The sequence below is a fragment of the Oncorhynchus clarkii genome, chromosome 11 (assembly GCF_045791955.1).
Source record: "Oncorhynchus clarkii lewisi isolate Uvic-CL-2024 chromosome 11, UVic_Ocla_1.0, whole genome shotgun sequence".
Taxonomy (NCBI): Eukaryota; Metazoa; Chordata; class Actinopteri; order Salmoniformes; family Salmonidae; genus Oncorhynchus; species Oncorhynchus clarkii.
Window position 1 is genome coordinate 26,777,782 of NC_092157.1, and position 27,915 is coordinate 26,805,696.

The 27,915-nt window shown below is 46.8% G+C and overlaps 1 protein-coding gene across 1 annotated transcript in view; it reads right to left on the reverse strand.

Annotated features, from left to right (window-relative positions):
- LOC139420415 (MAGUK p55 subfamily member 7-like) overlaps positions 1-27,915 on the reverse strand; it is a 267,762-nt gene that overhangs the window by 113,401 nt on the left and 126,446 nt on the right. The window contains exons 5-7 of the mRNA XM_071170496.1: positions 20,426-20,503; positions 8,854-8,934; positions 469-600 (exon numbers count right to left, since the gene is read on the reverse strand). Of these exons, the coding sequence (XP_071026597.1) occupies positions 469-600; positions 8,854-8,934; positions 20,426-20,503 (291 nt within the window). The remainder of the gene's footprint in view (positions 1-468; positions 601-8,853; positions 8,935-20,425; positions 20,504-27,915) is intronic.

Consider the following 27,915-nt stretch of genomic DNA (forward strand, 5'->3'; position numbering starts at 1 on the left):
TAAAGGATGAGAGTGAGAATGGGAACAAGGCCAAAACCATGGCCGCATCCTAAACGGCCCCCTATTCTCTTTGCAGTGCACCACTTTTGAACAAGGCCCATAGGTCTCTGGTCAAAAGTAGTGCACTATGTAGGGAATAGGATGCCACTTGGGATTCAGAAGCCCATGCTGCTGCTACTGATGCTCTTGCTGAGGTCAGACATCGCCGTGCGGACGTGAGCTGGGAGCACCATGAGGGAACACCACAGGGGAGGAAACCAAGCCAGATACTGTTCATGGGCCAGTCTGACTTACAGAACAGTACACAGAAACAATGGGAGTACCATTCCAGTACTGTTACAGAGTGGTCTCATCTGGTTCTCCAGACTTCAGATACAGAGTAGCACCATCTCACACTGACTACTGGTCATTTAGGAAAACAGGGAACCTGTTGCTGTTGTTGTGGCGAGAGTTGTGAGGGGGACTTACGAGAGGCTCCTTGTTCTTGACCAGCCGTATGATCTTCACTGAGACCTCGTCATCATCGATGTCATCGGGCAGCGGAGGAAGCTCGGGGTCGTAACTCTTCTGGGCCACCGTGTCATGGACAGACAGAAGACTCTACAGAGAAGAAGAAGAGGGGGATAAAGGAGGAGAGCGATAGAGGGGGCAGAGGGAGAGGAAAGAGAAGGATTAGGGTTACCATGCACGAAACAAAGCCCACATCCCGACACGGAGACAATGTGCAGTTAACAACAGCATACAGCCAAACTACAGAGAACTCCTACAATACGCAGAGGCCCTTTCAACGAGAGCGAGAGAAAAGGCAGACAGAAACAAAGGAGGGAGGAAGTCCCTCCTCTGAACGTTATGAATGGCTGTGCCTGCCTCAAGTACCTGATGATGGATTTGATTTGGTTAAGCTCCCGTTATTCTATCTACATGTGTTAATTGCCATTAAGGCTCATAGTCTGCTCATAGATCTTCCTGATTAAAGGAGGTTAGCGCCGCTGGTCCCGAGGTCGCACTGAGACGCTATGAATCATGGGGGATGTTAAGGAGGACAGAGGAATGGAGGACAAGTGAGTGTGTGTGTGTGTGTGTGTGTGTGTGTGTGTGTGTGTGTGTGTGTGTGTGTGTGTCGGGACTGATCCCACGGGAACGCTAGCTAGCTGATGTTCAGCAACAGACAGAGCGAGGAGCAAAGTAATGAAGTTCTCAGCCGCCTCACATATTTCATACTCTCACAAGCAGCAGCAGAACGAGAAGAAACGGGGCGACACAGACGAGAATGATCGCATTCAGAGTCATTTTTCTAACTATTTAACGGCTCTGTGTCCTCTCCAAATGCTGCTGGAAACGCGCCGTTTTTTCCACTAAATAAAAAACATTGTCCAATCACGTGCCATAAAAAGGAGGGTGAGAGAGGTGGAGGACAGAAAGGAGGGGAGGAGCAGTCTGTTTTATGACATGGGAGCACACTGCGCTACAGCGTTCAAGATGTTCCTAAAGAAGACCAGATGAGAGGAGACGGAGGAGGAAGAGGAGGAGAGAGGAGGAAGAGGAAAAGGAGAAAGAGGAGGAAGAGACAGGAGGAATAGGAGAAAGAGAAGTAGGAAGAGAACTGGTGTGATGTGCCCCAAGCTCCACTGGGAGTCAGTCTGAGTCTATCTGCTAATCAGCAGCAGATAGACACAGGCCTGCTCTTCTCCTTCATTGAATGACCCTACGGTCCAGAAACATCTCCAAACTTCCCCTCTCATAACCGACTCACTGATTCTACAAGCCAGTGTTTTAAAGCATCCTGCACCTGATTGTGCTCCATTCAGAGCTGAATAAAATATTACAGTACAAATATTTTTCAGAGGACTTGATTTGCTAAGGCCACATCTCTTTTTCATTTTTTCTTCCTTTCTTCTCTTTTTGGGAGGTTAGAGAAAACGTTTAATGTGGCGTTGTATCGCGAGCTGAGTATTTTTTGGGGGGCTCCGAGGATAGACAGTCAAACGGACGGACACATTCAGTGTCCCCAGCCGCCCTGGTGAGGTGTCGCTGTCACTCAACACCTGATCTGGTTCCTCAAGAAAACCAAGGACTGTTACTATGCGCCAATCACAGCTTGTTCCTGCTTCAACCACAGAACAGACCAACCATACCGCAACATCACTTCCTTAACTTAACCCAGCTCACCTCAGGCCTCACAGGGCTCCCCTCCACTTTCGGTTTCCTAGCCCTTTGTGTCTTTGTGTGTGTGTGTGTGTGTACGCCTTCGTATGAATCCTCATAGCGTACCCCTACTCACTATCCTTTATCAGACTTCCTCTACATCCTTACTAGTCTCAGGTTACTATACTCCCTCTCTAGCATCAGGAAGTCTGGAGACCGCGGTTGGATCCCTATCCACTCATCGATGCCCACCACTTCCCCTGTCAGGTCCGAGTTGACACTCACCCCACCTCCTGTCCCCTGACAGGTCGTAACAGCCTGGCCGGTAATGTCTTGTAAAAACTCCCCATCACAAGCAGAGACTAGCATCAACAGCACCAGGCTAATAGGTAGCACATGGCAGAGAGGCAGGGCAGACCCCTGGCTTGTGGTGGCTGCTGACACACTCACACAGAGACGCCCACACACACACACACACGAACACACACACACACACACAGAGACGAACACACAGAGACGCCCATACTCACACACACACACGGAGACGCCCATACTCACACACAGAGACGAGCGCACGCACACACACCGAGATGAGCGCACGCACGCACGCACACACACACACACACACACACACCGAGACGAGTGCACGCACACACACCGAGACGAGTGCACGCACACACACCGAGACGAGTGCACGCACACACACCGAGACGAGCGCACGCACACACACCGAGACGAGCGCACGCACGCACACACACACACACACACACAGAGACGAAAACACACACACAGAGACGAACACACACACATAGAAACACACACACACACACACAGAGACGCCCATACTCACACACACACACAGATGCCCATACTCACACACACACACAGATGCCCATACTCACGCACACACACAGAGACGAGCGCACGCAAGCACACACGAGCGCACACGAGCGAGCGCACGCACGCACACACGAGCGAGCGCACGCACGCACACACGAGCGAGCGCACGCACGCACACACGAGCGAGCGCACGCACGCACACACGAGCGAGCGCACGCACGCACACACGAGCGAGCGCACGCACGCACACACGAGCGAGCGCACGCACACACGAGCGAGCGCACGCACACACGAGCGAGCGCACACACACACGAGCGAGCGCACGCACGCACACACGAGCGAGCGCACGCACGCACACACGAACGAGCGCACGCACACACACACACGAGCGAGCGCACGCACACACACACGAGCAAGCGCACGCACGCGCACACACGAGCGCACACACGCACACACAGACGAGCGCACACACACACAGACGAGCGCACACACGCACACACACTGAAGCATTTTTCTGGGTCAACGACAGTGAGCAGATCCTGTTATGTTTTAGAGTCAGTGTTCTGTGTGTGTGTGTGTGTTCATGTATGTGTCTCCTAATTGAATGTAGAGCTGATATCCTTGCTGGAACTGAATGGTTCAGCTGGAGCAGGAGCTGGGCTTCCTATACAGCCTGGGTTATGGTGAGACCGAGCCCGAGTTCCGAATGGAACACTATCCTCTACATGGAGCACTACGTTTAACCATGGCCCACAGGGACCAAGGTGCCGTTTGGGACACAACAGAACACAGCACAGCGGGGTTCTGGAGCAGTGCCAGCCTAGCACTGTCTGCCTCTGCAGGATGAAAAAGGACAGACAAGCCCAGTTTAATGAGCAGGAGGTTTATTTGAACAAGCTCAGTGATCGGTTTTTATAGGATCCCTATCATGTCTAATGAACACAAACACCGCCGGGCCCTCAAAGTACTGTTAGCAGGGCGAGCCCAGCCCGGTCTCGGAGGTATCCGAAGTTGCGGACCAAATGGCTTTTCCCTAGTGCACTACTTTTTACTGGAACCCTATGGACCCTGGTCAAAAGCAGTGCACTATGTAGGGAGTAGGATGCCAATTGAGATTCTTATTCTGAAGTCCCTGGCTCGACGATGTGGTAGGCAGAGACCCCCCCGCCCCGGAAACAGACAGCCGTCATAATTGGCACTTTCATCACTGTCAATGTTAGTGTTTCTGAGGAGGTTAATATGGGCAGGAGTTGTTTATTCATCTGGGAATCATAACGGGAGAGAGAGGTGGGGAGGCGGGTGAGTGTGTGAATGTGTGTATATGCGTGTGTGCGCAGAGTAGCACTTTAAAACGCTGTGATTTATGTCCTGCCCTAGGAAGGGATCCTTTCAGCCATAATGGAGAGTGACACAGTTACTATCACACAGAGACAACATTCAGAGCCCAGCCATCTGATTGTGTTTTACACACAGACTGGGATTTCCATGGACCTGGGTAGGTGTCGGTGCCCCAGTAGAACGGACACATCTCTGTCCAGCCATCAAGAGTGAGGAGGAGGAGGGAGAGAGAGTGACACAGACAGAGAGTGAGAGTGAGGGGGAGGGAGAGAGAGAGAGAGGAGGAGGAAGGGAACTAGACACGGAGAACTAGCCACTCAAATGAGACGGCTTACAAACCTCAGTCAGCCAGTGAATGTGTCACAGTTAAAACGTCCCCCCTGCCACCGTTCCCCAGCACTCTGGCTAGCTGAGGCTGAGTTAATCTATCGTGACCGAGTGCTTCTGCTGCTTGAAGCTAGAAGACCGTCGTCGTGACGGTTTACCCAGGGAGCGTTGAAACTATCAGACCGGCAGCGTTGTGGGCCAGGCACAAACCATACAGACACCAGCCAGGGTGGAGAGAGGGAGGGGAAGGGGGAGATAGGGGGAGTGTGTGTGTCCGTGCATGCGTGTCAGTGTGTGTACACTAGGGTATCTATGAACAGACCGCTGCGGTGGAAGGAGAGATGAGAGACAGACAGGGGAGAGGCCCCTACTTAGCAGCCCTGATGGCGGAGGCAGTATGTGTGTCTGTGTCACAGTGCGTGCAATGCTTGGACCACTCCCCCGTCTCAGTCTCTCATCTTTCCTTCCCCCGGAGCCGGTCGGCCCTAGTGAACGATGACTTTTTACGAGGAGAGAGAGAGCTCCCCTGAGATGGTTCGAAGCTGTGCCGTAACACAACCTGCAAACTCTATCAAAACCCAATAAAGGGAAGGTGTGCGGACACCGGCACGCTCCGTGGCAGAAGAGAGTCCTCAATGAGCCGTCGAGACTAGGGCACGTCCCTTTGGCGATATTTTTTTATATCCCAAATGACACTCTATTCCCTATATAGTGCACTACTTTTGTCCAGAGCCTAAGGCACTATATAGGGAGCCATTTGAGACAAAGCCATAGCATAGTGAAGCAGGCAGCACTCCCTCCAACAGACAGACTGCAGTTATGATGAATTCACACACACACACACACACACACACACACGATTCCCCTGCTGTTCAGTGTGAGGGGGTCCATCTGACTCTATTCATCTTGTAACTGTTCTCTCTCTGTCCTGCTGTTTGACATGATGGAGACAGAGGCAGAGCTCCAAGGTTTGTTTTTCTGGCAACGTTCTGTCTGTCTGACAGTATGACGGCCTGAGTCATATCTAAGGTGTCTCTCCAAACCTCTCACCAGACACACACGCACACAAACACCTGCACACACAAACACACCTGGGGTCTGCATGATCATCTAACATTTGAGATTTACGTCTAACAAGAGAGAGACAGCAGCCAGAGAATTGTTAAAAGGAGAGAAGAAGAAATAAGCCTTTAAAAGCTTGAAGAAGTGCTGTATCCGTTGGTGTGATATCATCTGGCTGACCTGTGGAGGAACAGAGAAGTCATGTATCATAGAGAGGACACAGGAGGCTGCTGAGGGGAGGACGGTGCATACTAAATGGCTGGAATGGAGCGAATGGAGTGGCAACAAACACCTGGAAACCACGGAAACCATGTGTTTGATACCATTCCACTAACTCCACACCAGCCGTTACCACGAGCCCGTCCTCCCCAATTAAGGTGCCACCAACCTCGTGTGGGAAGCGTCCCAAATGGCGCCTTATACCCTATATAGTGACCAGGGCCCTGGCCAAAAGTAATGCACTATATAGGAAACTGGGCACCATTTGGGACAGAACCTACGGCACAGCTAGGACGTGATGTCATTGTTGGAGGGAGATGGGAGAATTAACGCACAAATGTAAGATTGACTTAGTACCATGTAGAAGGATGAGGTATGGAGTGACTGGGTGTGTTCTGTGTACCATGTAGAAGGATGGGGTATGGAGTGACTGGGTGTGTTCTGTGTACCATGTAGAAGGATGGGGTATTGTGTGACTGGGTGTGTTCTGTGTACCATGTAGAAGGATGGAATATGGAGTGACTGGGTGTGTTCTGTGTAGAAGGATGGAATATGGAGTGACTGGGTGTGTTCTGTGTACCATGTAGAACGATGGAATATGGAGTGACTGGGTGTGTTCTGTGTACCATGTAGAAGGATGGAATATGGAGTGACTGGGTGTGTTCTGTGTACCATGTAGAAGGATGGAATATGGAGTGACTGGGTGTATTCTGAGTACCATGTAGAAGGATGGGGTATGGTGTGACTGGGTGTGTTCTGTGTACCATGTAGAAGGATGGGGTATGGAGTGACTGGGTGTGTTCTGTGTACCATGTAGAAGGATGGAATATGGAGTGACTGGGTGTGTTCTGTGTACCATGTAGAAAGAAGGATGGGGTATGGTGTGACTGGGTGTGTTCTGTGTACCATGTAGAAGGACGGGTATGGTGTGACTGGGTGTGTTCTGTGTACCATGTAGAAGGATGGGGTATGGAGTGACTGGGTGTATTCTGAGTACCATGTAGAAGGATGGAATATGGAGTGACTGGGTGTGTTCTGTGTACCATGGAGAAGGATGGAATATGGAGTGACTGGGTGTGTTCTGTGTACCATGTAGAACGATGGAATATGGAGTGACTGGGTGTGTTCTGTGTACCATGTAGAAGGATGGAATATGGAGTGACTGGGTGTGTTCTGTGTAGAAGGATGGAATATGGTGTGACTGGGTGTATTCTGTGTACCATGTAGAAGGATGGAATATGGTGTGACTGGGTGTATTCTGAGTACCATGTAGAAGGAGGGGGTATGGCGTGACTGGGTGTGTTCTGTGTACCATGTAGAAGGAGGGGGTATTGTGTGACTGGGTGTATTCTGAGTACCATGTAGAAGGAGGGGGGTATTGTGTGACTGGGTGTGTTCTGTGTAGAAGGATGGGGTATGGAGTGACTGGGTGTGTTCTGTGTACCATGTAGAACGATGGAATATGGAGTGACTGGGTGTGTTCTGAGTACCATGTAGAAGGAGGGGGTATTGTGTGACTGGGTGTGTTCTGTGTAGAAGGATGGAATATGGTGTGACTGGGTGTATTCTGTGTACCATGTAGAAGGATGGAATATGGAGTGACTGGGTGTGTTCTGTGTACCATGTAGAAGGATGGAATATGGAGTGACTGGGTGTGTTCTGTGTACCATGTAGAACGATGGAATATGGAGTGACTGGGTGTGTTCTGTGTACCATGTAGAAGGATGGAATATGGAGTGACTGGGTGTGTTCTGTGTAGAAGGATGGAATATGGTGTGACTGGGTGTATTCTGTGTACCATGTAGAAGGATGGAATATGGAGTGACTGGGTGTATTCTGTGTACCATGTAGAAGGATGGAATATGGTGTGACTGGGTGTATTCTGTGTACCATGTAGAAGGGGGGGTATTGTGTGACTGGGTGTATTCTGTGTACCATGTAGAAGGATGGAATATGGTGTGACTCGGTGTATTCTGTGTACAATGTAGAAGGAGAGGGTATTGTGTGACTGGGTGTATTCTGAGTACCATGTAGAAGGAGGGGGTATTGTGTGACTGGGTGTGTTCTGTGTAGAAGGATGGGGTATGGAGTGACTGGGTGTGTTCTGTGTACCATGTAGAAGGAGAGGGTATTGTGTGACTGGGTGTATTCTGAGTACCATGTAGAAGGAGGGGGTATGGAGTGACTGGGTGTGTTCTGTGTACCATGTAGAAGGAGGGGGTATTGTGTGACTGGGTGTATTCTGAGTACCATGTAGAAGGAGGGGGTATTGTGTGACTGGGTGTGTTCTGTGTAGAAGGATGGGGTATGGAGTGACTGGGTGTGTTCTGTGTACCATGTAGAACGATGGAATATGGAGTGACTGGGTGTGTTCTGAGTACCATGTAGAAGGAGGGGGTATTGTGTGACTGGGTGTGTTCTGTGTACCATGTAGAAGGATGGAATATGGAGTGACTGGGTGTGTTCTGTGTAGAAGGATGGAATATGGAGTGACTGGGTGTATTCTGTGTACCATGTAGAAGGATGGAATATGGAGTGACTGGGTGTGTTCTGTGTACCATGTAGAAGGATGGAATATGGAGTGACTGGGTGTGTTCTGTGTACCATGTAGAAGGATGGAATATGGAGTGACTGGGTGTGTTCTGTGTACCATGTAGAAGGATGGAATATGGAGTGACTGGGTGTGTTCTGTGTACCATGTAGAAGGATGGGGTATTGTGTGACTAGGTGTGTTCTGTGTAGAAGGATGGGGTATGGTGTGACTGGGTGTGTTCTGTGTACCATGTAGAAGGATGGGGTATTGTGTGACTGGGTGTATTCTGTGTAGAAGGATGGGGTACGGAGTGACTGGGTGTGTTCTGTGTGAAGTTGCTAAGGGAGATCGAGAGTGAGAGAAATAGTGTGTGTGTTTGTGTGTCTTACCTTGACGTGGGGTTTAGCCAGTAGATTGAGTAGCTCGCTGATCTCTTCACTGGCACTTTTACCCTGCAGTTCCTCAGACAGCTGAGAGTAGGTGAGTGAGTGAGAGAATTGAAAGAGAGATAGGAAGAGAGAGTGTCTGTTAGCATTAATATAGTCCAGTGATAACGAGACAGTCATACAGAACAACAGACTAACATGCTGACCAGACCAGACCAGACCAGACCAGACCAGACCAGACCAGACCAGACCAGACCAGACCAGACCCGACACGTCACGCGCGTCTGCATGGCCAGGCGCTAAAACAAAAAATAGGTTATATTTGTGACGCTCAAAGCGCTGCAAGTCCAGCCTCTCCCATCTCCTCATTGGTTTTTGGAAGCATATACCCACGTTCCATCTCCTCATAGGTCTTTAGGAGCATATACCCACGTTCCATCTCCTCATAGGTCTTTAGGAGCATATACCCACGTTCCATCTCCTCATAGGTCTTTAGGAGCATATACCCACGTTCCATCTCCTCATAGGTCTTTAGGAGCATATACCCACGTTCCATCTCCTCATAGGTCTTTAGGAGCATATACCCACGTTCCATCTCCTCATAGGTCTTTAGGAGCATATACCCACGTTCCATCTCCTCATATGTTTTTAGGAGCATATACCCACGTGGGTGACTGAAAGATGAACTTGGGCAATCACTCGGAACGAGGAAGAGCCCAATTGTCTGTTTGAAAAGTTTGTGGTAGCTATCTACAGTGGCAAGAAAAAATATGTGAACCCTTTGGAATAACCTGGATTGTTGCATAAATTGGTCGTCAACTTTGATTTGATCTTCATCTAAGTCACATCAACAGACAAACACAGTCTGCTTAAACTAATAACACAAACAATTATAAGTTTTCATATCTTTATTGAACACACCGTGTAAACATTCACAGTGTAGGTTGGAAAAGTATGAGACCCCCTAGGGCTAATGACTTTTCCAAAAGCTAATTGGAGTCAGGAGTCAGCTAACCTGGAGTCCAACCAATGAGACGAGATTGGAGATGTTGGTTAGATAAAATTTTAGTTTGCTATTCACAAGAAGCATTGCCTGATGTGAACCATACATCGAACAAAAGAGATCTCTAAAAGCCTTGATGTTCATCAAGACAAATGGTCTATTATTGGAGAAAGTTCAGCACTGTTGCTACTCTTCTTAGGAGTGGCCGTCCTGCAAAGATGACTGCAAGAGCACAGTGTAGAATGCTCAATGAGGTTAAGAAGAATCCTAGAGTGTCAGCTAAAAACTTGCTAACATCTCTGTTGACGAGTCTACAATACGTTAAACACTAAACAAGAATGGTGTTCATGGGAGGACACCATGGAAGAAGCCACTGCTGTTCAAAGAAAATACATTGCTGCACGTCTGAAGTTCGCAAAAGAGCTCCTGGATGTTCCAGAGGTACTGGCAAAATATTCTGTGGACAGATGAAACTAAAGTTGTGTTTTTTGGAAGGAACACACAACACTATGTGTGGAGAAAAAAAAAGGCACAGCACACCAACATCAAAACCTCATCCCAACTGTAAAGTATGGTAGAGGGAGCATCATGGTTTGGGGCAGCTTTGCTGCCTCAGGGCCTGGCAAGCTTGCTATCATCGACGGAAAAATTGATTCCCAAGTTAATCAAGACATTTTGCGGGAGAATGTTAGGCTATCTGTCCGCCAATTGAAGCGCAACAGAAATTGAATGATGCAACAGGACAACGACCCTAAACACATTAGTAAATCAACAACAGAAATTGAATGATGCAACAGGACAACGACCCTAAACACATTAGTAAATCAACAACAGAAATTGAATGATGCAACAGGACAACGACCCTAAACACATTAGTAAATCAACAACAGAAATTGAATGATGCAACAGGACAACGACCCTAAACACATTAGTAAATCAACAACAGAAATTGAATGATGCAACAGGACAACGACCCTAAACACATTAGTAAATCAACAACAGAAATTGAATGATGCAACAGGACAACGTAAACACAAGTAAACCAACAACAGAAATTGAATGATGCAACAGGACAACGACCCTAAACACATTAGTAAATCAACAACAGAAATTGAATGATGCAACAGGACAACGACCCTAAACACATTAGTAAATCAACAACAGAAATTGAATGATGCAACAGGACAACGACCCTAAACACATTAGTAAATCAACAACAGAAATTGAATGATGCAACAGGACAACGACCCTAAACACATTAATAAATCAACAACAGAAATTGAATGATGCAACAGGACAACGACCCTAAACACATTAGTAAATCAACAACAGAAAGGCTTCAACAGAAGAAAATACACCTTTCAGCGGCCCAGTCATTTCTGACCTCAACCCGTTTGAGATGCCGTGGCATGACCTCGAGAGCAGTTCAACAGACATCCCAAGAATATTGCTGAACTGAAACAGTTTTGTGAAGAGGAACGGTCCAAAATTCCCCCTTACCGTTGTGCAGGTCTGTTCCGCAACTTCAGAAAATGTTTGGTTGAGTATATTTCTGCCAAGGGTTCACATACTATTTCCACCCTATACTGTGAATGTTTACACGGTGTGTTCAATAAAGACATGAAAATGTATAATTGTTTGTGTGTTTAGTTTAAGCAGGCTGTGTTTGTCTATTGTTGTGACCTAGATGAAAGTCAGATCAAATTATATGACCAATTTATGCAGCAATCCATGTAATTCCAAAGGGTTCACATACTTTATCTTGCCACTGTAGCTTCTTAGTTTGGATCCCGCGACACAGTTGGCATCATTTGCTGGGACTGCTTGTCTTTTTCCAGTGATCTTGCCGACAAAGGACGGGTCTGAGGAGCTATTTGGCTTCGCAGCTAGCCCAGCTGCTAGCTAGCTGCATATCAAGCCAGCAAGGTTCTTGAACGCAGCCCGTGACGCGGTTAAGCATCGTGGCTGGGACCACAGATTGTTCTGGGTTTGTGGCTGTCTAGATCCCTGCTGTTTGTTGTTTTCAATTTTCCCTGTGACCTGTCCTGTCTGGAACTGCAAGGAGTAACAGCATAACCTACGTTGAGTTGAATGAGTAGAACGGTGAGTCGATGATTTGAACAGGAGAAAGGCAAGATGACAGCAACCTATAAGTCATTGAGAGAGTACATCAGTTCTGTGTGTGAATTCATGATAACAATGACATAAAACAGATTATCTCGAGGGACCAACAAGGCGGAACAACACGGTTGTGGACGGAATTTCAGAATCTCCACATGAGACCTGGATGGAGTCTGCGGGAAATGATCTCTGAGAAATTGAAGATGGACCACAGGAAGATTGAGGTGGAGAGCGCCCACAGGACTGGAAAACCCACCACCGGTCCAGGTGACAGATCCAGGCCTATAGTGGTCAAGTTCCTGAGGTTCATGGACAAGGTAGCTGTTCTGGAAAGAGCCAAGAACTTGAGAGGAACGAATATCTTCCTCAACGAGGACTATCCTGAAGCTGTTCGCCAGAAGAGGAAAGAACTGATCCCAGCCATGAAAGCTGCCAGAGCGAGTGGGGACAATGCGTACATGATGACAGATCCAAGCCTAAGGGTTTGGAGCCTCAACCTCGCAACACACACACACTAATTGATTAATGGACTGCTGAATGTATATTTTTTATCTTGCTTTGTTTGCGCTTTTCAGTATTATGTCCATTTCTGATAAGCTACCCAGGGAAGGGCTGAAAATAGCCCATATTAATATATGTAGCCTTAGAAATTAAATCAGTAACTTGCTAACATTAGATAACAGTCATATATTAGCCATGTCTGTGACACACTTAGATAATTAATTTGATGATGCAGCAATAGCAATACATGGATATAACATCTATAGGAGAGCCAGTAATGCTTATGGGGGAGGTGTTGCTGTATATATTCAGAGCCATCTCCCTGTAATGCTTATAGAAGATCTTATGTCAAGTGTTATTGAAGTGTTGTGGTTGCTCACTTGGCTCATCTAAAGCCTTTTCTTTTGGGGTGTTGCTATAGGCCACCAAGTGCTAACCGTCAGTATCTAAATAATATGTGTGAAATGCTTGATAGTGTATGTGATGTAAACAGAGAAGTCTACTTTCTTGGAGACCTGAATATTGACTGGTTTTCATCAAGCTGTCCACTCAAGAGGAAGCTTATCACTGTAACCAGTGCCTGTTATCTGGTTCAGGTTATTAATCAACCTACCAGGGTGTTTCCAAACACTACAGGAACAAGATCATCCACATGTATCGATCACATTTTTATGAATACTGTAGAACTTTGTTCTAAAGCTGTATCCGTACCCATTGGATGCAGTGATCACAATATAGTGGCTATATCAGGGAAGCCAAAGTTCCAAAAGCTGGGCATAAAATAGTGTATAAGAGATCGTACAACAGATTTTGCTGTGACTCTTATGTGGATGATGCTAAAAATATGTGTTGGTCTGATGTGATTAATGAGGAGCATCCATTTATGAAATTGCTTTTTCCAATTATTGATAAACATGTACCTGTTAAGAAACTGACTGTTAGAACTGTTAAGGCTCCATGGATGGATGAGGAATTGAAAAACTGTATGGTTGAAAGAGATGGGGCAAAAGGAGTGGCTAATAAGTCTGGCTGTACATCTGACTGGCTGACTTACTGCAAATTGAGAAATGATGTGACTAAACTCAACACAAAGAAGAAGAAACTAAATTATGAAGCCAAGATCAATGATATAAAGAATGATGGAAAAAATAACGTTGGATAAATGATGGGCAGAAACACAAATTAAACTCCATCTTTCATCGAATCATATTCATCACAAAACCATTTGATGTTGCCAATTATTTGAATGATTATTTCAATGGCAAAGTGGTGCGAACTTAGGCAGGAAATGCAAACAAAGAACAGTGAGCAATTGTATTCATGCATAAAAAATAAAACAAATGAAAGAAGAGCAGTGCAAGGTTGAATTTTGTAAAGTTAGTATGGGAGAGGTGGAAAAATGATTGTTATCGATCAATAATGACAAACCTCCTGGCATTGACAACTTAGATGGAAAGCTACTGAGGATGGTAGCTGACTCTATAGCCACTCCTATCTGTCATATTTTTAATCTGAGCCGAGAGGAAAGTCTTTGTCCTCAGGCCTGGAGGGAAGCCAAAGTAATTCCGCTACCCAAGAATGGTAAAGCGGCCTTTACTGGATCTAACATCGGACTTATCAGCTTGCTGCCAGCTCTTAGCAAACTGTTGGAAAAAATAGTGTTTGACCAAATAAAATGCTATTTCTCTGTAAATAAATGAACAACAGACTTTCAGCAAGCTTATAGAGAAGGGCACTCAACATGTACTGCACTGACACAAATTACTGATGATTGGTTCAAAGAAATTGCTATCTATCTAAACTCAACAAAAAAAAAAACAGCCCTTTTTCAGGACCCCGTCTTCAAAGATAATTTGCAAAAATCCAAATAACTTCACAGATCTTCATTGCAAAGAGTATAAACGCTGTTTCCCATGCTTGTTCAATGAACCATAAACAATTAATGAACATGCACCTGTGGAACGGTCGTTAGGAAATTAAGGTCACAGTTCTGAAAACTTAGGACACTAAAGAGGCCTTTCTACTGACTCAAAAACACCAAAAGAAAGACGCCCAGGGTTCCTGCTCATCTGCGTGAACGTGCCTTAGGCATGCTGCAAGGAGGCATGAGGACTGCAGATGTGGCCAGGGCAATAAATTGCAATGTCGTACTGTGAGATGCCTAAGACAGCGCTACAGGGAGACAGGACGGACAGCTGATCGTCCTCGCAGTGGCAGACCACGTGTAACAACACCTGCACAGGATCGGTACATCCGGACATCACACCTGTGGGACAGGTACAGGATGGCAACAACAACTGCCTGAGTTACACCAGGAACGCACAATCCCTCCATCAGTGCTCAGACTGTCCACAATAGGCTGAGAGAGGCTGGACTGAGGGCTTGTAGGCCTGTTGTAAGGCAGGTCCTCACCAGACATCACCGGCAACAACGTCACCTATGGGCATAAAGCCACTGTCGCTGGACCAGACAGGACTGGAAAAAGTGCTCTTCACTGACGAGTCGCGGTTTTCTCTCACCAGGGGTGATGGTCAGATTTGTGTTTATCGTATCAGGAATGAGCGTTTCTCCGAGGCCTGTACTCTGGAGCGGGATCGATTTGGAGGTGGAGGGACCGACATGGTCTGGGGTAGTGTGTCACAGCATCATCGGACTGAGCTTGTTGTCATTGCAGGCAATCTCAAAGCTGTGCGTTACAGGGAAGACATTCTCCTCCCTCGTGGTACCCTTCCTGCAGGCTCATCCTGACCTGACCCTCCAGCAATGATAATTCCACCAGACATACTGCTTGCTCTGTGAGTGATTTCCTGCAAGACAGAAATGTCAGTGTTCTGCCATGGCCAGCGAAGAGCCAGGATCTCAATCCTATTGAGCACGTCTGGGACCTGTTGGATCGGAGGGTGAGGGCTAGGGCCATTACACCCCAGAAATGTCCAGGAACTTACAGGTGCCTTGGTGGAAGAGTGGGGTAACATCTCACAGCAAGAACTGGCAAATCTGGTGCAGTCCATGAGGAGATGTGCAGCAGGTGGCCACACCAGATACTGACTGTTACTTTTGATTTTGACCCTCCCTTTGTTCAGGGACACATTATTCCATTTCTGTTAGTCACATGTCTGTGGAACTTGTTACGTTGATATCTCAGTTGTGGAATCTTGTTATGTTCATACAAATATTTACACATGTTAAGTTTGCTGAAAATAAACAGTTGACATTTATTTTTTTGCTGAGTTAAGAACTCAGAGGGTTTCTTTAATGAAAGCTTCTCTAATGTCAAACATGTAAAGTGTGGTGTACCGCTGGGCAGCTCTCTAGGCTCTCCACTTCTATTTTTACCAATGACCTGCCACTGGCATTAAACAAAGCATGTGTCCATGTATGCTGATGATTCAACCATATATGCATCAGCAACCACAGCTAATGAAGTCACTGAAACCCTTAACAAAGAGTTGCAGTCCGTTTTGGAATGGGTGGCCAGTAATCAACTGGTCCTGAACATCTCTAAAACTAAGAGCATTGTATTTGATACAAATCATTCCCTAAGTTCTAGACCTCAGCTGAATCTGGTAATGAATGGTGTGGCTGTTGAGAAGAAATGAGAAGAAAAAGCCTGAAGGAGGAGAGATTACGAGACAGTAATTTGGTTTACTGTTTTATCTGTGGATTAATTGTCGGAGTAGGCGACCTTGTGCATTTCAGGTAAAATAACAACCCAATGTTTTTTTTAAATCAGCAGGCGCGCAAGCAGTTTGGTCAGTATGTAACAAGGCCAGACGAAAAGAGGCCTTAGTCATGCTCTAGAGGTAGTAATCCCTGTCTGTGTGCTGAGGGCCGCCAGGCAGCATAGCATGAAGAGAGACAGCCCATCAATCTGATGTCTCCCTAATACCCTCTGCTTCAGCACCAGAGCCAAAGCCAGGGGCCCAGACCCAAACCTGGTGGGCTGCTGCCTGGACCAGACCCGTGGTTGTCTGGTTGTCTAGAGGGGGTGGCCGGGCTCATCTCTGTGGGCTGGACAGGAGCTGATTTATGGGTGCCCTGGCAGAGAGAGCCGTGGTTCCCTGGGGGTGAGGAAGGCTGGAGAGAAGCGGCGAAGGAGCGGCTGAGTGCACAGACAAAGGGTCGCTTGTGAGTGAACGGGGATGAGGAGGAGAACCGCCTGAACTGCGTCTGTTCAACGAGCCCCGGTGAAAAATCACAAGAGCTCTGAGAATCCTCCCACTGGCAGGGACAAGAGGAGGAGTGTGTGGGAGGAAGAGGGGAGAAAAAAAAAAAACACACACCAGGGTTAGGGTCAATCCATTTAAATTCTAGTCAATTCAGGAAGTACTGAAATTCAAATTCCAATTATCGTCGATGCTGTTCAATGGGGAAAATGTGGAAGTGGAATTTGGTATACTTTCTGAATTGACTGGAATAGAAAAGGAATTGACCCCTAACCCTGACACACTCCGCTCTCTGTTGCTCTGAGCGAGCGACCACCAGTAGACCACAGTAAAGGGGCTCTAAAGCCAGGGGGGAACAGTTCAAGGAACATCATCCTCCCACACACACACCCAGACACACACCCAAACTAGCGTGTGATGATTACAGAGGAAAAGAGCGGAGTATGTTTGACTAATGACGTCCAGGGTGAGGTAGCAGTCAGGTAGGGGTGAGGTACAAGGCAGCAGGGGTGAAGGAAAGGGCCGTGGAGGGAGAGAGAGAGAGAGGGGTCACTACTGCACTGCTGTTGCCCTCTGAAGAGACAGACGGGAGCTTAAGTGTGTGTGTGAGAGCGAGAGAAGAATAAAGATGAGGTTGTGAGCATCTTGCTCTGTACAGACATCACCCCTTGCCAAAGTGAACTGCTACGAGAGAGAGAGAGAGAGAGAGAGAGAGAGGGAGAGAGAGAGAGAGAGAACAGGTCCTTTTATTGTCTCATTAAAGGCTTTAACTCATAACTCACTAGGGAGGAAAGATGACACAACATACTCTATACTACCTTCATGCTTCTACGCTACAATCACACTTTCCATTCTCTCTGTGTGTGTGTGTGTGTGTCTACTTTGTGGATTGTGGCTGAGTGTATTCCAGTCGTAACCCCATGGCCAGCCTCACACTGATGTCTGTTTAGACAGGCTTGATGTGGAGCACTGAGTTTACGGTTCCCGCGGCCATGAAACCCATTACGTTATTTCAAACACAAATACAAACCTGCGTCTGGCTATAACCGATGCATCTTGTTCAATTAAAGCTTGTCATTTTGTGATTGAATTTTACACCAGATGTTTCCACAACATAAGGTAAATACATGGTTCTGTCTCTTGGACATGCTAAAACGGGCCTGGTGTTGGATGGCACCATGAGACTGAAGAAGACACTGAAGCGAACATCAATGTCTTCAGGTCTGTCTGTCCTAATGGCAATTACTTACCTGAAAGATCCAATGGAAATCAGTTCAACATTCACATACACGGACAATATTTGTCAGTTTGTGTTCACTTCTGCATTTGTAACACTTCTTTAAGACAAAGATAATGAAGGTACAGGTAACTTCCAAAATAAAGGAAACGCCAACATAAAGGGCGTTGGGCCACCACGAGACAGAACAGCTTCAATGCACCTTGGCATAGATTCTACAAATGTCTGGAACTCTATTGGAGGGATGCAACATTTTTACACAAGAAATTCCATATTTTGTTGATGGTGGTAGAAAACACTCAATTGGGTTGAGATCTGGTGACTGAGACACAAAAACGACCCACATGACTTTAAGCATGATGGGATGGTTTGACTGCTTAAGTACCTCAGGAATCAGACTTATGTGGAAGCACCCACTTTCAATATACTTTGTTTCCCTCATTTACTCAAGAGTTTCCTTTATTTTGGCAGTTACCTGTGAATCAATGCATTGTAACTGTGGATTGACAGTCAGTATGGAGAGAGAGAGACGAGAGAAGTTCTCTCTGGGCCCACCTGGTGGACAGTCTGGAGAATGACAGACTAGAGAGGATGGGAGGACAACCAACAGAGGAGAGGGCCAGGGTAAAGGAGACAGACATATTCTGGGAGCTATGGCCTTGTGTGTAATTAATTTGTGCTTGTGAGTTTATGGGCCTATTATGTGTGTGTGTGTGTGTGTCTGTGTGTGAGCGCATGCATGCATGTGGTTGCGCGTGTGTAATAGTATTTCATCAAGCCAGCCAGGTATTTTGAGGACTCGTGAGGTCTGTCCTATAGCAGCAGCAGTAGAGGTCTGGTGGGTCTGTGGATGGAGTCACCTGCTGAGACCGCTCTAGACAGTGCACGAGGGCAGACCGGGGTTGAAGTGTCATTTTATGTGAGGCAATAAATTCAACCTCCATATCCGAAACTCAACCCCAAAATGAATTTCACCAAGACTTCCTCTCCTCAAGTAGTTTAATACCATACACTCTACTACACACAATGACTTCAATGGCTTTCATTCCGACGCTCGGCGAGACGACGCGGTTGAAAAGGGATACTTCTTAAAAACACACAGTTCTTAAAAACACAAGTACTCTGAATGGTTCTGGTTGGTGGCTCTGTCACTCCAGACCGCTCTGATAAATCATCTTTATCCTGATATCTGAGGTTTCTCACAGCATTTACGAGGAAGCGCACATTTCAAACGCGGTCATTTTAAAAATGAACGGGGGTCTGATAGGTGGGTCCCTTAACTAAATACAGAAAAGGACGCTTGCCATGACCCATGGAGGGAGGGAGGGAGAAGGAAAAATAAACAAAGTTGTCTCTCTCTCCCACGCACACACAATAGACAAACAGCAGTATTGTGCACTAACTCCCTGGTGCTGTGTTGTGGATCCGGTGATCTGGGCTGTCATCCTGCCATCCATACATCATTCGGTCTTCTAGAATTTCTCTGGGCCAGACCAGACCAGGCCAGACCAGTCTCTCCCGTCCCAGGGCTGTGTGCGCTCATTGTCACGGCAGGCCGCTTAACAACGACAGCAATGGAGTTTGCAAGACAGCAACAACAGTCCTGAGACTCAGGCTAGGAACCCTCAGCTAAAGAAACACACAGCCAGCCCAGCCAGGCCATAAAACAACCCACTAGACGCACTCCACCTCTCTCTTTCTCTCAGATCCCTTAGACTCTCTCTGCCCCCCCTCTACTCTCTCCTCAGGCCTCCTCGGTGCTCTTTAGAAGGAGATGAGGAAAACTCCACAGCACTTTGATTACAATAAACAGAACAGGGGATTTAAAACACAACCACACATCATTAAACCACCGCTTACATTACTAAACCAGACTGGATCAGTGGTTTATACAGGTGTGTGTGTATGTACGGATGCTCTTGTGCAACCATGCACGTGTGTGTCTGTGTGTGTAACGCTGCTAGTTCCATTACTGACCAATAGGAAGAAGCACCACCAACACAATGTCAGATATATGTTTAGTTAATAATGACAGAGAAGGGTTTTCAGGGCTCTGATGATGAGAGGAGCAGAGAGTCTAAAGGTTGTACAGATGATGGTACTCTGTCATTCACGTACAGACACACACAGAGTGCTGGCATTTTGGGGAGAGGACGACAGGTTAATAAATCGGCGGGCCGTGTGCCACAGGTGATAGTGTGACACCGCCTCTCTCCTATATTTATGCTCCCTGAGTCATTTCTCCTCTTTCATCTGTCGCTTCGTCTCTTCCTGTCCTCCGCCCTGACGTTCTCATCCATCTTTTAACCTTCCTCTGAATTGTTGCCCTTTTCCACTCTCCCTCCTTCCTTATGCCCTTCGAAAATGATCACTTGTTCCCTGGGGCCATGAGAGCTGAGAGGTGAAAGGTCGCAGGAGGAGAAATAACAACAGTGAAACCTCATCTGACTCCCAGCGGGAAACTCTGCGGGGGTAGGGTGTGTGTGTGTGCGTGTGTATAGGTGTCCTGTGTGTGTGTGCAAACCGGGGCGAGGGGGAGCTACTTACGTCAGCGGCCAGGGAGCCAGCACTGTCCAGGATGGGGGCAGGACTATGCTCCTCATAGTGCTGCAGTCTCTCATGGATCTGAAGGAGAGACCGAAAGAAAACAGAGATTAAGAGAAAGGAGAGATTAAGAGGAAGGAGAGATTAAGAGAAAGGAGAGATTAAGAGGAAGGAGAGATTAAGAGGAAGGAGAGATTAAGAGAAAGGAGAGATTAAGAGGAAGGAGAGATTAAGAGAAAGGAGAGATTAAGAGAAAGGAGAGATTAAGAGGAAGGAGAGATTAAGAGGAAGGAGAGATTAAGAGGAAGGAGAGATTAAGAGGAAGGAGAGACGAAGAGAAAGGAAAGATTAAGAGGAAGGAGAGATTAAGAGAAAGGAGAGATTAAGAGAAAGGAGAGATTAAGAGGAAGGAGAGATTAAGAGGAAGGAGAGATTAAGAGAAAGGAGAGATTAAGAGAAAGGAGAGATTAAGAGGAAGGAGAGATTAAGAGGAAGGAGAGATTAAGAGGAAGGCGAGATTAAGAGGAAGGCGAGATTAAGAGGAAGGCGAGATTAAGAGGAAGGCGAGATTAAGAGGAAGGCGAGATTAAGAGGAAGGAGAGATTAAGAGGAAGGAGAGATTAAGAGGAAGGAGAGATTAAGAGAAAGGAGAGATTAAGAGAAAGGAGAGATTAAGAGGAAGGAGAGATTAAGAGGAAGGAGAGATTAAGAGGAAGGAGAGATTAAGAGAAAGGAGAGATTAAGAGAAAGGAGAGATTAAGAGAAAGGAGAGATTAAGAGGAAGGAGAGATTAAGAGGAAGGAGAGATTAAGAGGAAGGAGAGATTAAGAGAAAGGAGAGATTAAGAGAAAGGAGAGACAAAGATAAATAAAGGAGAGACTGTTGTGAGTTGTGGTTAGAGAGGGGGAGGCTGGGCTAGGGAAACACACACTAGTGTCTCTTAACATACACACACACACACACACACACACAAAAGAAAGTCATTCTCAGAGGGCTACCGGAGCACAACAGACTGCTTTAGTGCTTTTCAGTTCATTCTCCAACTGTACTATCAATCCTGCTCTCCTCCACCTACTGGATAAGCTCTGGTGGTTACCGATTTCTAAACATTTCAACAGCTTCACTAAATACTATCAATATAGGACCGCAGCACCAGAACACAACTTTAGTCCCAGGACAGGAAAATACACTGGAAAAATAACATGTTTCAACACTTTATACAGACACACACACACAGAGACAGGCTAAAGATGAAACACAGAGACAGAGAGAGACAGGGAGAGACAGAGAGAGACAGAGAGAGACAGAGAGAGACAGAGACAGAGAGAGACAGAGACAGAGAGAGACAGAGAGAGACAGAGAGAGAGAGCACCGTTGCCCTAGAGCACACAAAAAAAAACTCTACTTAACATGGCCTAAGCATCAGCGCCACAGGTAATTTCCACAAAGAAATATTTGAATCAGTTATAGAACCCATTGTCCTTTATGGTTGTGAGGTCTGGGGTCCGCTCACCAACCAAGAATTCACAAAATGGGACAAACACCAAATTGCGACTTCGCATGCAGAATTCTGAAAAAATAATGCATGCAGAACACCAAATAATGCATGCAGAACACCAAATAATGCATGCATTATCAAAATCCAGAAAAGAGCCGTTAAATTCTACAACCACCTAAAAGGAAGCGATTCCCAAACCTTCCATAACAAAGCCACCAGTGTGCCATCACAGCAGCAAGATTTGTAACCTGTTGCCACAAGAAAAGGTCAACCAGTGAAGAACAAACACCATTGTAAATACAACCCATATTTATGTTTATTTATTTCCCTTTTTGTACTTTAACTATTTGCACATCATTACAACACTCTTTATATACATAATATGACATTTGTAATGTCTTTATTGTTTTGGAACTTCTGTATGTGTAATGTTTACTGTTCATTTTTTATTGTTTATTTCAGTTTTGTATATTATCTACCTCACTTGCTTTGGCAATGTTAACATGTTTCCCATGCCAATAACGCCCCTTGAATTTAATTCAATTATGAGACGGAGAGAGAGATAGGGAGATAGAGAGAGAGATAGGGAGAGAGAGAGAGAGAGAGAGAGAGATAGGGAGAGAGAGAGAGAGAGAGATAGGGAGAGAGAGATAGGGAGAGAGAGAGAGAACAATGAGAGAGAGAGAACAATGAGAGAGAGAGAACAATGAGAGAGATAGGGAGAGAACAATGAGAGAGAGAGAGATAGGGAGAGAGAGATAGGTAGATAGAGAGATAGGGAGAGAGAGAGATAGGGAGAGAGAACAATGAGAGAGGGAGAGAGAGAGAGAGAGAGGGAGAGAGAGAGAGATAGGGGGAGAGAGAGAGAGAGAACAATGAGAGAGAGAACAATGAGAGAGAGAGAGAGAGAGAGAGAACAATGAGAGAGAGAACAGAGAGAGAGAGAGAGAGAGAACAGAGAGAGAGAGAGAGAGAGAGAACAGAGAGAGAGAACAATGAGAGAGAGAGAGAGAGAGAGAGCGAGAGACAGAGACAGAGACAGAGAAAATAAATTAACCAGATACTGTACAGCGCTCCTGTCATGATGTTAAGTTTGAGAATTTCAGGCTGATTATGTGAAATTGCATAATGAAGACCCTACACAATTTAGGGCCATTACTGGTAGAGATGCTAAAACGGCGGTGACTTCAGCGTGACCACATGACTGCTACAGTACTGCCTTAATAGACAAAGCACACTGTAATGACAGCTCACTCCTCATTGGTTGACACAGCCTAATCAGTAGTAGCTGATAATATCATTATGATTAGATGTGTCAGTGACATCCAATCCAGCTGACACTCCTGGGTGTGTTCATAAATTCACTCTGACTATCAACTCCGATTTCAGAGCACTCTTGTCTGAAAGTGCCAGAGCCCAGAATAACTGATGAATTTACGAACGCTCAACACCCGTTGAATATGGCCGGTCTTGGTAAACGTTGTCAAAGAAGCATACTTAAATTGTTGCACAGGTAGAGTCACCAAAGCTCTGGTTAACATGAACAGCCTAACCAGCTCTGCTAGGAAGAGTAAAATGGTGTGTGTGAGGTGTTCTCATTTGTGTCTAGAAGTAGCTAGCAAGCTAGCCAATGTTAGCTTGGGTGGTTGACTGCCGTTGTGAGGTCAGAACACTCAACCCTACTCCTCGGCCAGAGCGTCTAGTGTGCACTCTGAACGCTCCGAGAGGGAAACGCTCGGAATTTACGAATGCCCAGAGTGCACTCTGAGCGCACTCTGGCACTCCAGATTGAATTTACGAACGCACCCTGTCATGTGTGATGTATGAACTGCTGCCAAATAATGCCACAACAAAACAGGATGTTGTCAGGGCCTATCAGCACATCGTAGAGGGACAACCAACCACCTACTGCCTCTCGCTCCAACCCTCTATCCCAGGACCGGGTGTGGAGCTGGGCCAAGGGTTGAGTGACAGCTGGGCCCAAGCCCTGGATCATTCCTAGATGTCCCAGCAGCCAGCCTACATTCCAGCACCACGAGGCTGGAGGAGAGAGCCCTTTGGCTGGGGTGACAATGACAGAAGAGTCCTGGCCCTGGAGCTTGGAACGGCTAGGTGCCTGGAGGGCCTACGCAGAACGGCACTCACTCAATCTTTCTTTCTCACTCCCTCTCGCTCTCTGTCCCCCTCTCTCCAATACTCTCCCTCTCTCTGCAGACATGGAGCAGAGACAAACCGCAACCAGCGAATCACTCACTAGGAGGAGGAGAAAAGAGTTTGGGGGAAGGGTTTGTTTTCTGACACGTTGTTAACAACTACAGTTGCTGTGTAATTAAAACTTCTCTGGCTTTTTGAGAACTGTTACCCGGACAACGTCACAGCCTGTGTGTGAATAAAAACAGGAATGCGCCTGCATGGGAGGAATGTGTAAATTACGCCACACGCAGGACGGAATTAGTCTCCTCTAACGTCACTTTCAACGGCTAATAATTGCGGTCACAGAAAGGGGTAGAAAATGGAAGGGGATTTAAAATGGTAGATTTGAACCAAACAACATGTCAGTCTTGAGATAATAAAACGTATGCAGAGCATTGCAGAGGGAACGTGCTGGTTTTTATAGAAGGGAAATAGGTTCCAACATAGCTACAAGATAAAATGATCTAATCTATGATTAGGAGAAGGGCATACATTTTGGAAGTCCCATAGAGACCAGAGGTTTTTAACCGGTGTGCCTTGAGGAACTCAGGTGGGCCGCAAAACCTTTCCTAATATTTTGGAACAGTCACTTATAAACGCACATGGAATTTTGACTGGAAGGACCAGTGCCACTCAGACAATATATTGCATGGCACATGGTTACATCTGTATCATTTGAGCAGTGTACATCAACAGCATAGTCATTGTATTTTTTGACTTTGCCTGTTAGAACCATTAGTACAAGCAAGTCTGATTAGGTTTACCTGAACCTCAACATCTGCTGTAGAAACAAAACGGAACATGGCTTTGTGTCAGTGGTTGCACCCAGTGGTTGCACCTTTACAATGCAGAAAACTGCTAGTCTCCTGCAAAAAAAAATATATATATATATATATTTTACCGGAGTAACTTTTTCCCCACAGTGGCGTGGATCGCGGGACGCTCTTAAAAAGGGGTACACAAAACATGAAAATAGTTCAAATAAATCCAATTTGATCTATAGAAAACCTGTGTCACCGAAAATATCGGTCAGTATCACTAAATCAATTAATAGGGACATTTTAGGTGTGCAGCAGAATTGATTTTATCCCATCAAAATTTGCCATGGTTCAAAAAGTTAGGGAACCACTGATAGTGACCATAGATTAGATCATTTTCTATGGCTTATATATTTAATATTGTCTTCATATTGTGGTAATATACCAGTATCGGATTCAGCCAGAAGGTCTCTGGAGCTAAATCATCCAGTGTCTCAGTCACAGACAGACAGAATGAGAGTTAGACAAGAGCAGTATTGTTACCGGGTCAGGTTTAAGGCTGTAGGCTACAGTACCATCACAGAGGAGTAACAGTACAGGAGATCTGGTCTCCACCAAGGGTTCCAATCCCCAAGATAAATCCACATTACTCGGCCATAAAACACTGCATTAGGCGTGTCCCCTGGTAATCTGGGGAGAGGAGCACTAAACTGGGGAGCCTGACGGCTGCTCCTCCTCTGCTCTTACTGAGTTTTGAGACTAGGGCTGGAGCTTTGAGACCAGGGCTGGGGATGGAGCTTTGAGACCAGGGCTGGGGCTGGAGCTTTGAGACCAGGGCTGGAGCTTTGAGACCAGGGCTGGGGCTGGAGCTTTGAGACCAGGGCTGGGGATGGAGCTTTGAGACCAGGGCTGGGGCTGGAGCTTTGAGACCAGGGCTGGAGCTTTGAGACCAGGGCTGGAGCTTTGAGACCAGGGCTGGGGATGGAGCTTTGAGACCAGGGCTGGGGCTGGAGCTTTGAGACCAGGGCTGGGGATGGAGCTTTGAGACCAGGGCTGGGGCTGGAGCTTTGAGACCAGGGCTGGGGATGGAGCTTTGGACCCATCAAGGATACTTCTAAAAACAGGTACGAAACACATTGCAGACAGAGGACTAGGCTAAATACTCTCTCAGTCTAGTGTTCTACGGTAGCCTACAGGGTTCATCTCCCACCGACACTCACAGCACAGCCCATAAAAGGACACATGAGAAGCTCTAGTTACTTCCTCTTCAGCACATCCATCCATCACTCTGAAACACAAGGTGAATCAGAGAGAGAAAGTACGTCACTGTCTTCACCTCTCCAGCATTCCAGAATGAGAATCACATCTGCTGAGCTAGTTCCACCGACACCGAGTCACTCCGTCTGCTGCTTAGTTACTGTGGAATTTCTCTGCTCTAGAATGTGAGATCCGATGGCAATGCTTTTTTATTTACAACTACAGGGCCACGTCCAGATGGTCCCTCTGTCCGTGAGCAGAGCGGAGGACAGGAATGCATCCGTCTGCCTGCCGAACGGGACAGCTCGGAGCCAGCGCCGTCACGTATTGTAAAGTAATAACGAGCTGCTTTACATATCATAGCCTACATTCTTCAGGCCACCAGCAATACTCTGCTTGCGCTCCTGGCAGGCAGGCAGTGTGTGTGTCGGTGGAAAAAGGTCTGTAACACTGAGAGGTTGGGTAACAGCCAGGCAACGCCAGGCCAGAAACTTAGTTAAACCCAGAGCAGAAATAGAAGCTAGGGGTGCATACCACATGGCATCCTATCTATGCACTAAATAAGATACAGGGCACCATTTGGAAAGCAACCGACAGCCTGGAAGCTAGAGAATCCCACAGGCAGGAATTAAAGGCAGGGATTCTGACTGCAGTGAGTGGAGGACAGACCGAACGTCGCACCATCAGATGAGCTTAGGGACGAATGTTTACCTTCACAGGGAGAGGTGCTTCCAGAAAACAGGCTACAACGAACCAGTGTGTCCTGATCTCTCAGTGGAGTCCCCAGACCAGGTTGTGTCCCGTTCCATTAATACCCAACAGGCTTAACATACACACAGAAATACACTGAACATACCCACAGCCCATGGATAGCGGACGTGAATATGAGATGTTCATGTTTGAAATAGGATACCTTTTCCAGAGGGGATATAGCCCCGTGAGAACAGAACATCAGTCTTCCTCATCTTCAGTCATCAGTCTGGAACCCTCACCCCTGGCTGGTGGTCCTAATCTTGGTTACCAGGTTAAAGGTTATGTCTGTGAACCTGGGTTCAATGCCAGCCTGTGGTGTGGGAGCCCCGTACCAACACACAGAGGACAGGCAGACCACAAGAGAGCACATCCTTCAAAAACACCAGCACCACTTAGGGACAATTACAAACATCTGGCAGAACAGCATCAACAAGAGAGAGACTGAACGAAAGACGGAAGGAGATATGGTGGGAGGGAGCGAAAGAGACAAAAAAAGTGAGGGAAGGAAAAAGATTGTAGAAAGAGAGCGACAGACAGAAAGATAGAGGTAGTGAGAGATGGAAAGAGAGAGAGGGCTGGATTGTGTTTCGGCTTGTGGGGCCAGCGTGGAGGCCTGGAACTCCTGCTAAATGTCGTCTGGCCAGAGGCACTCGACGTGACCACTCCACAGATCTACTCACCTACCCCTTCAATCCCTCCACCCCTCCGCTCCATTTTCCAGCAGGACCCAATGAAGTGTATCCAGTATCAAGAATCCACATCTCCAGTATCCACTGGTGGCTCAGATCACTACAGCTACTAACTTCAGAACACCTCATCAACCCCTCTCAGCATGGAGGGAGACACTGTGAGGAGGACTGTACCATGCAGGGGAAACAGACCAGGGGGCCAGACACACACATACAGACACAGACAGATGTGCATGCTTGAGACAGAAATGCTTGTCAGTCTGTGTTTACCCAAGAACCCTGGTTACCCCATTCAGTCTCCCAGCACCAGAGAGGGTGAGGCTGGCTGGCTGTGTTCTCCTCTTC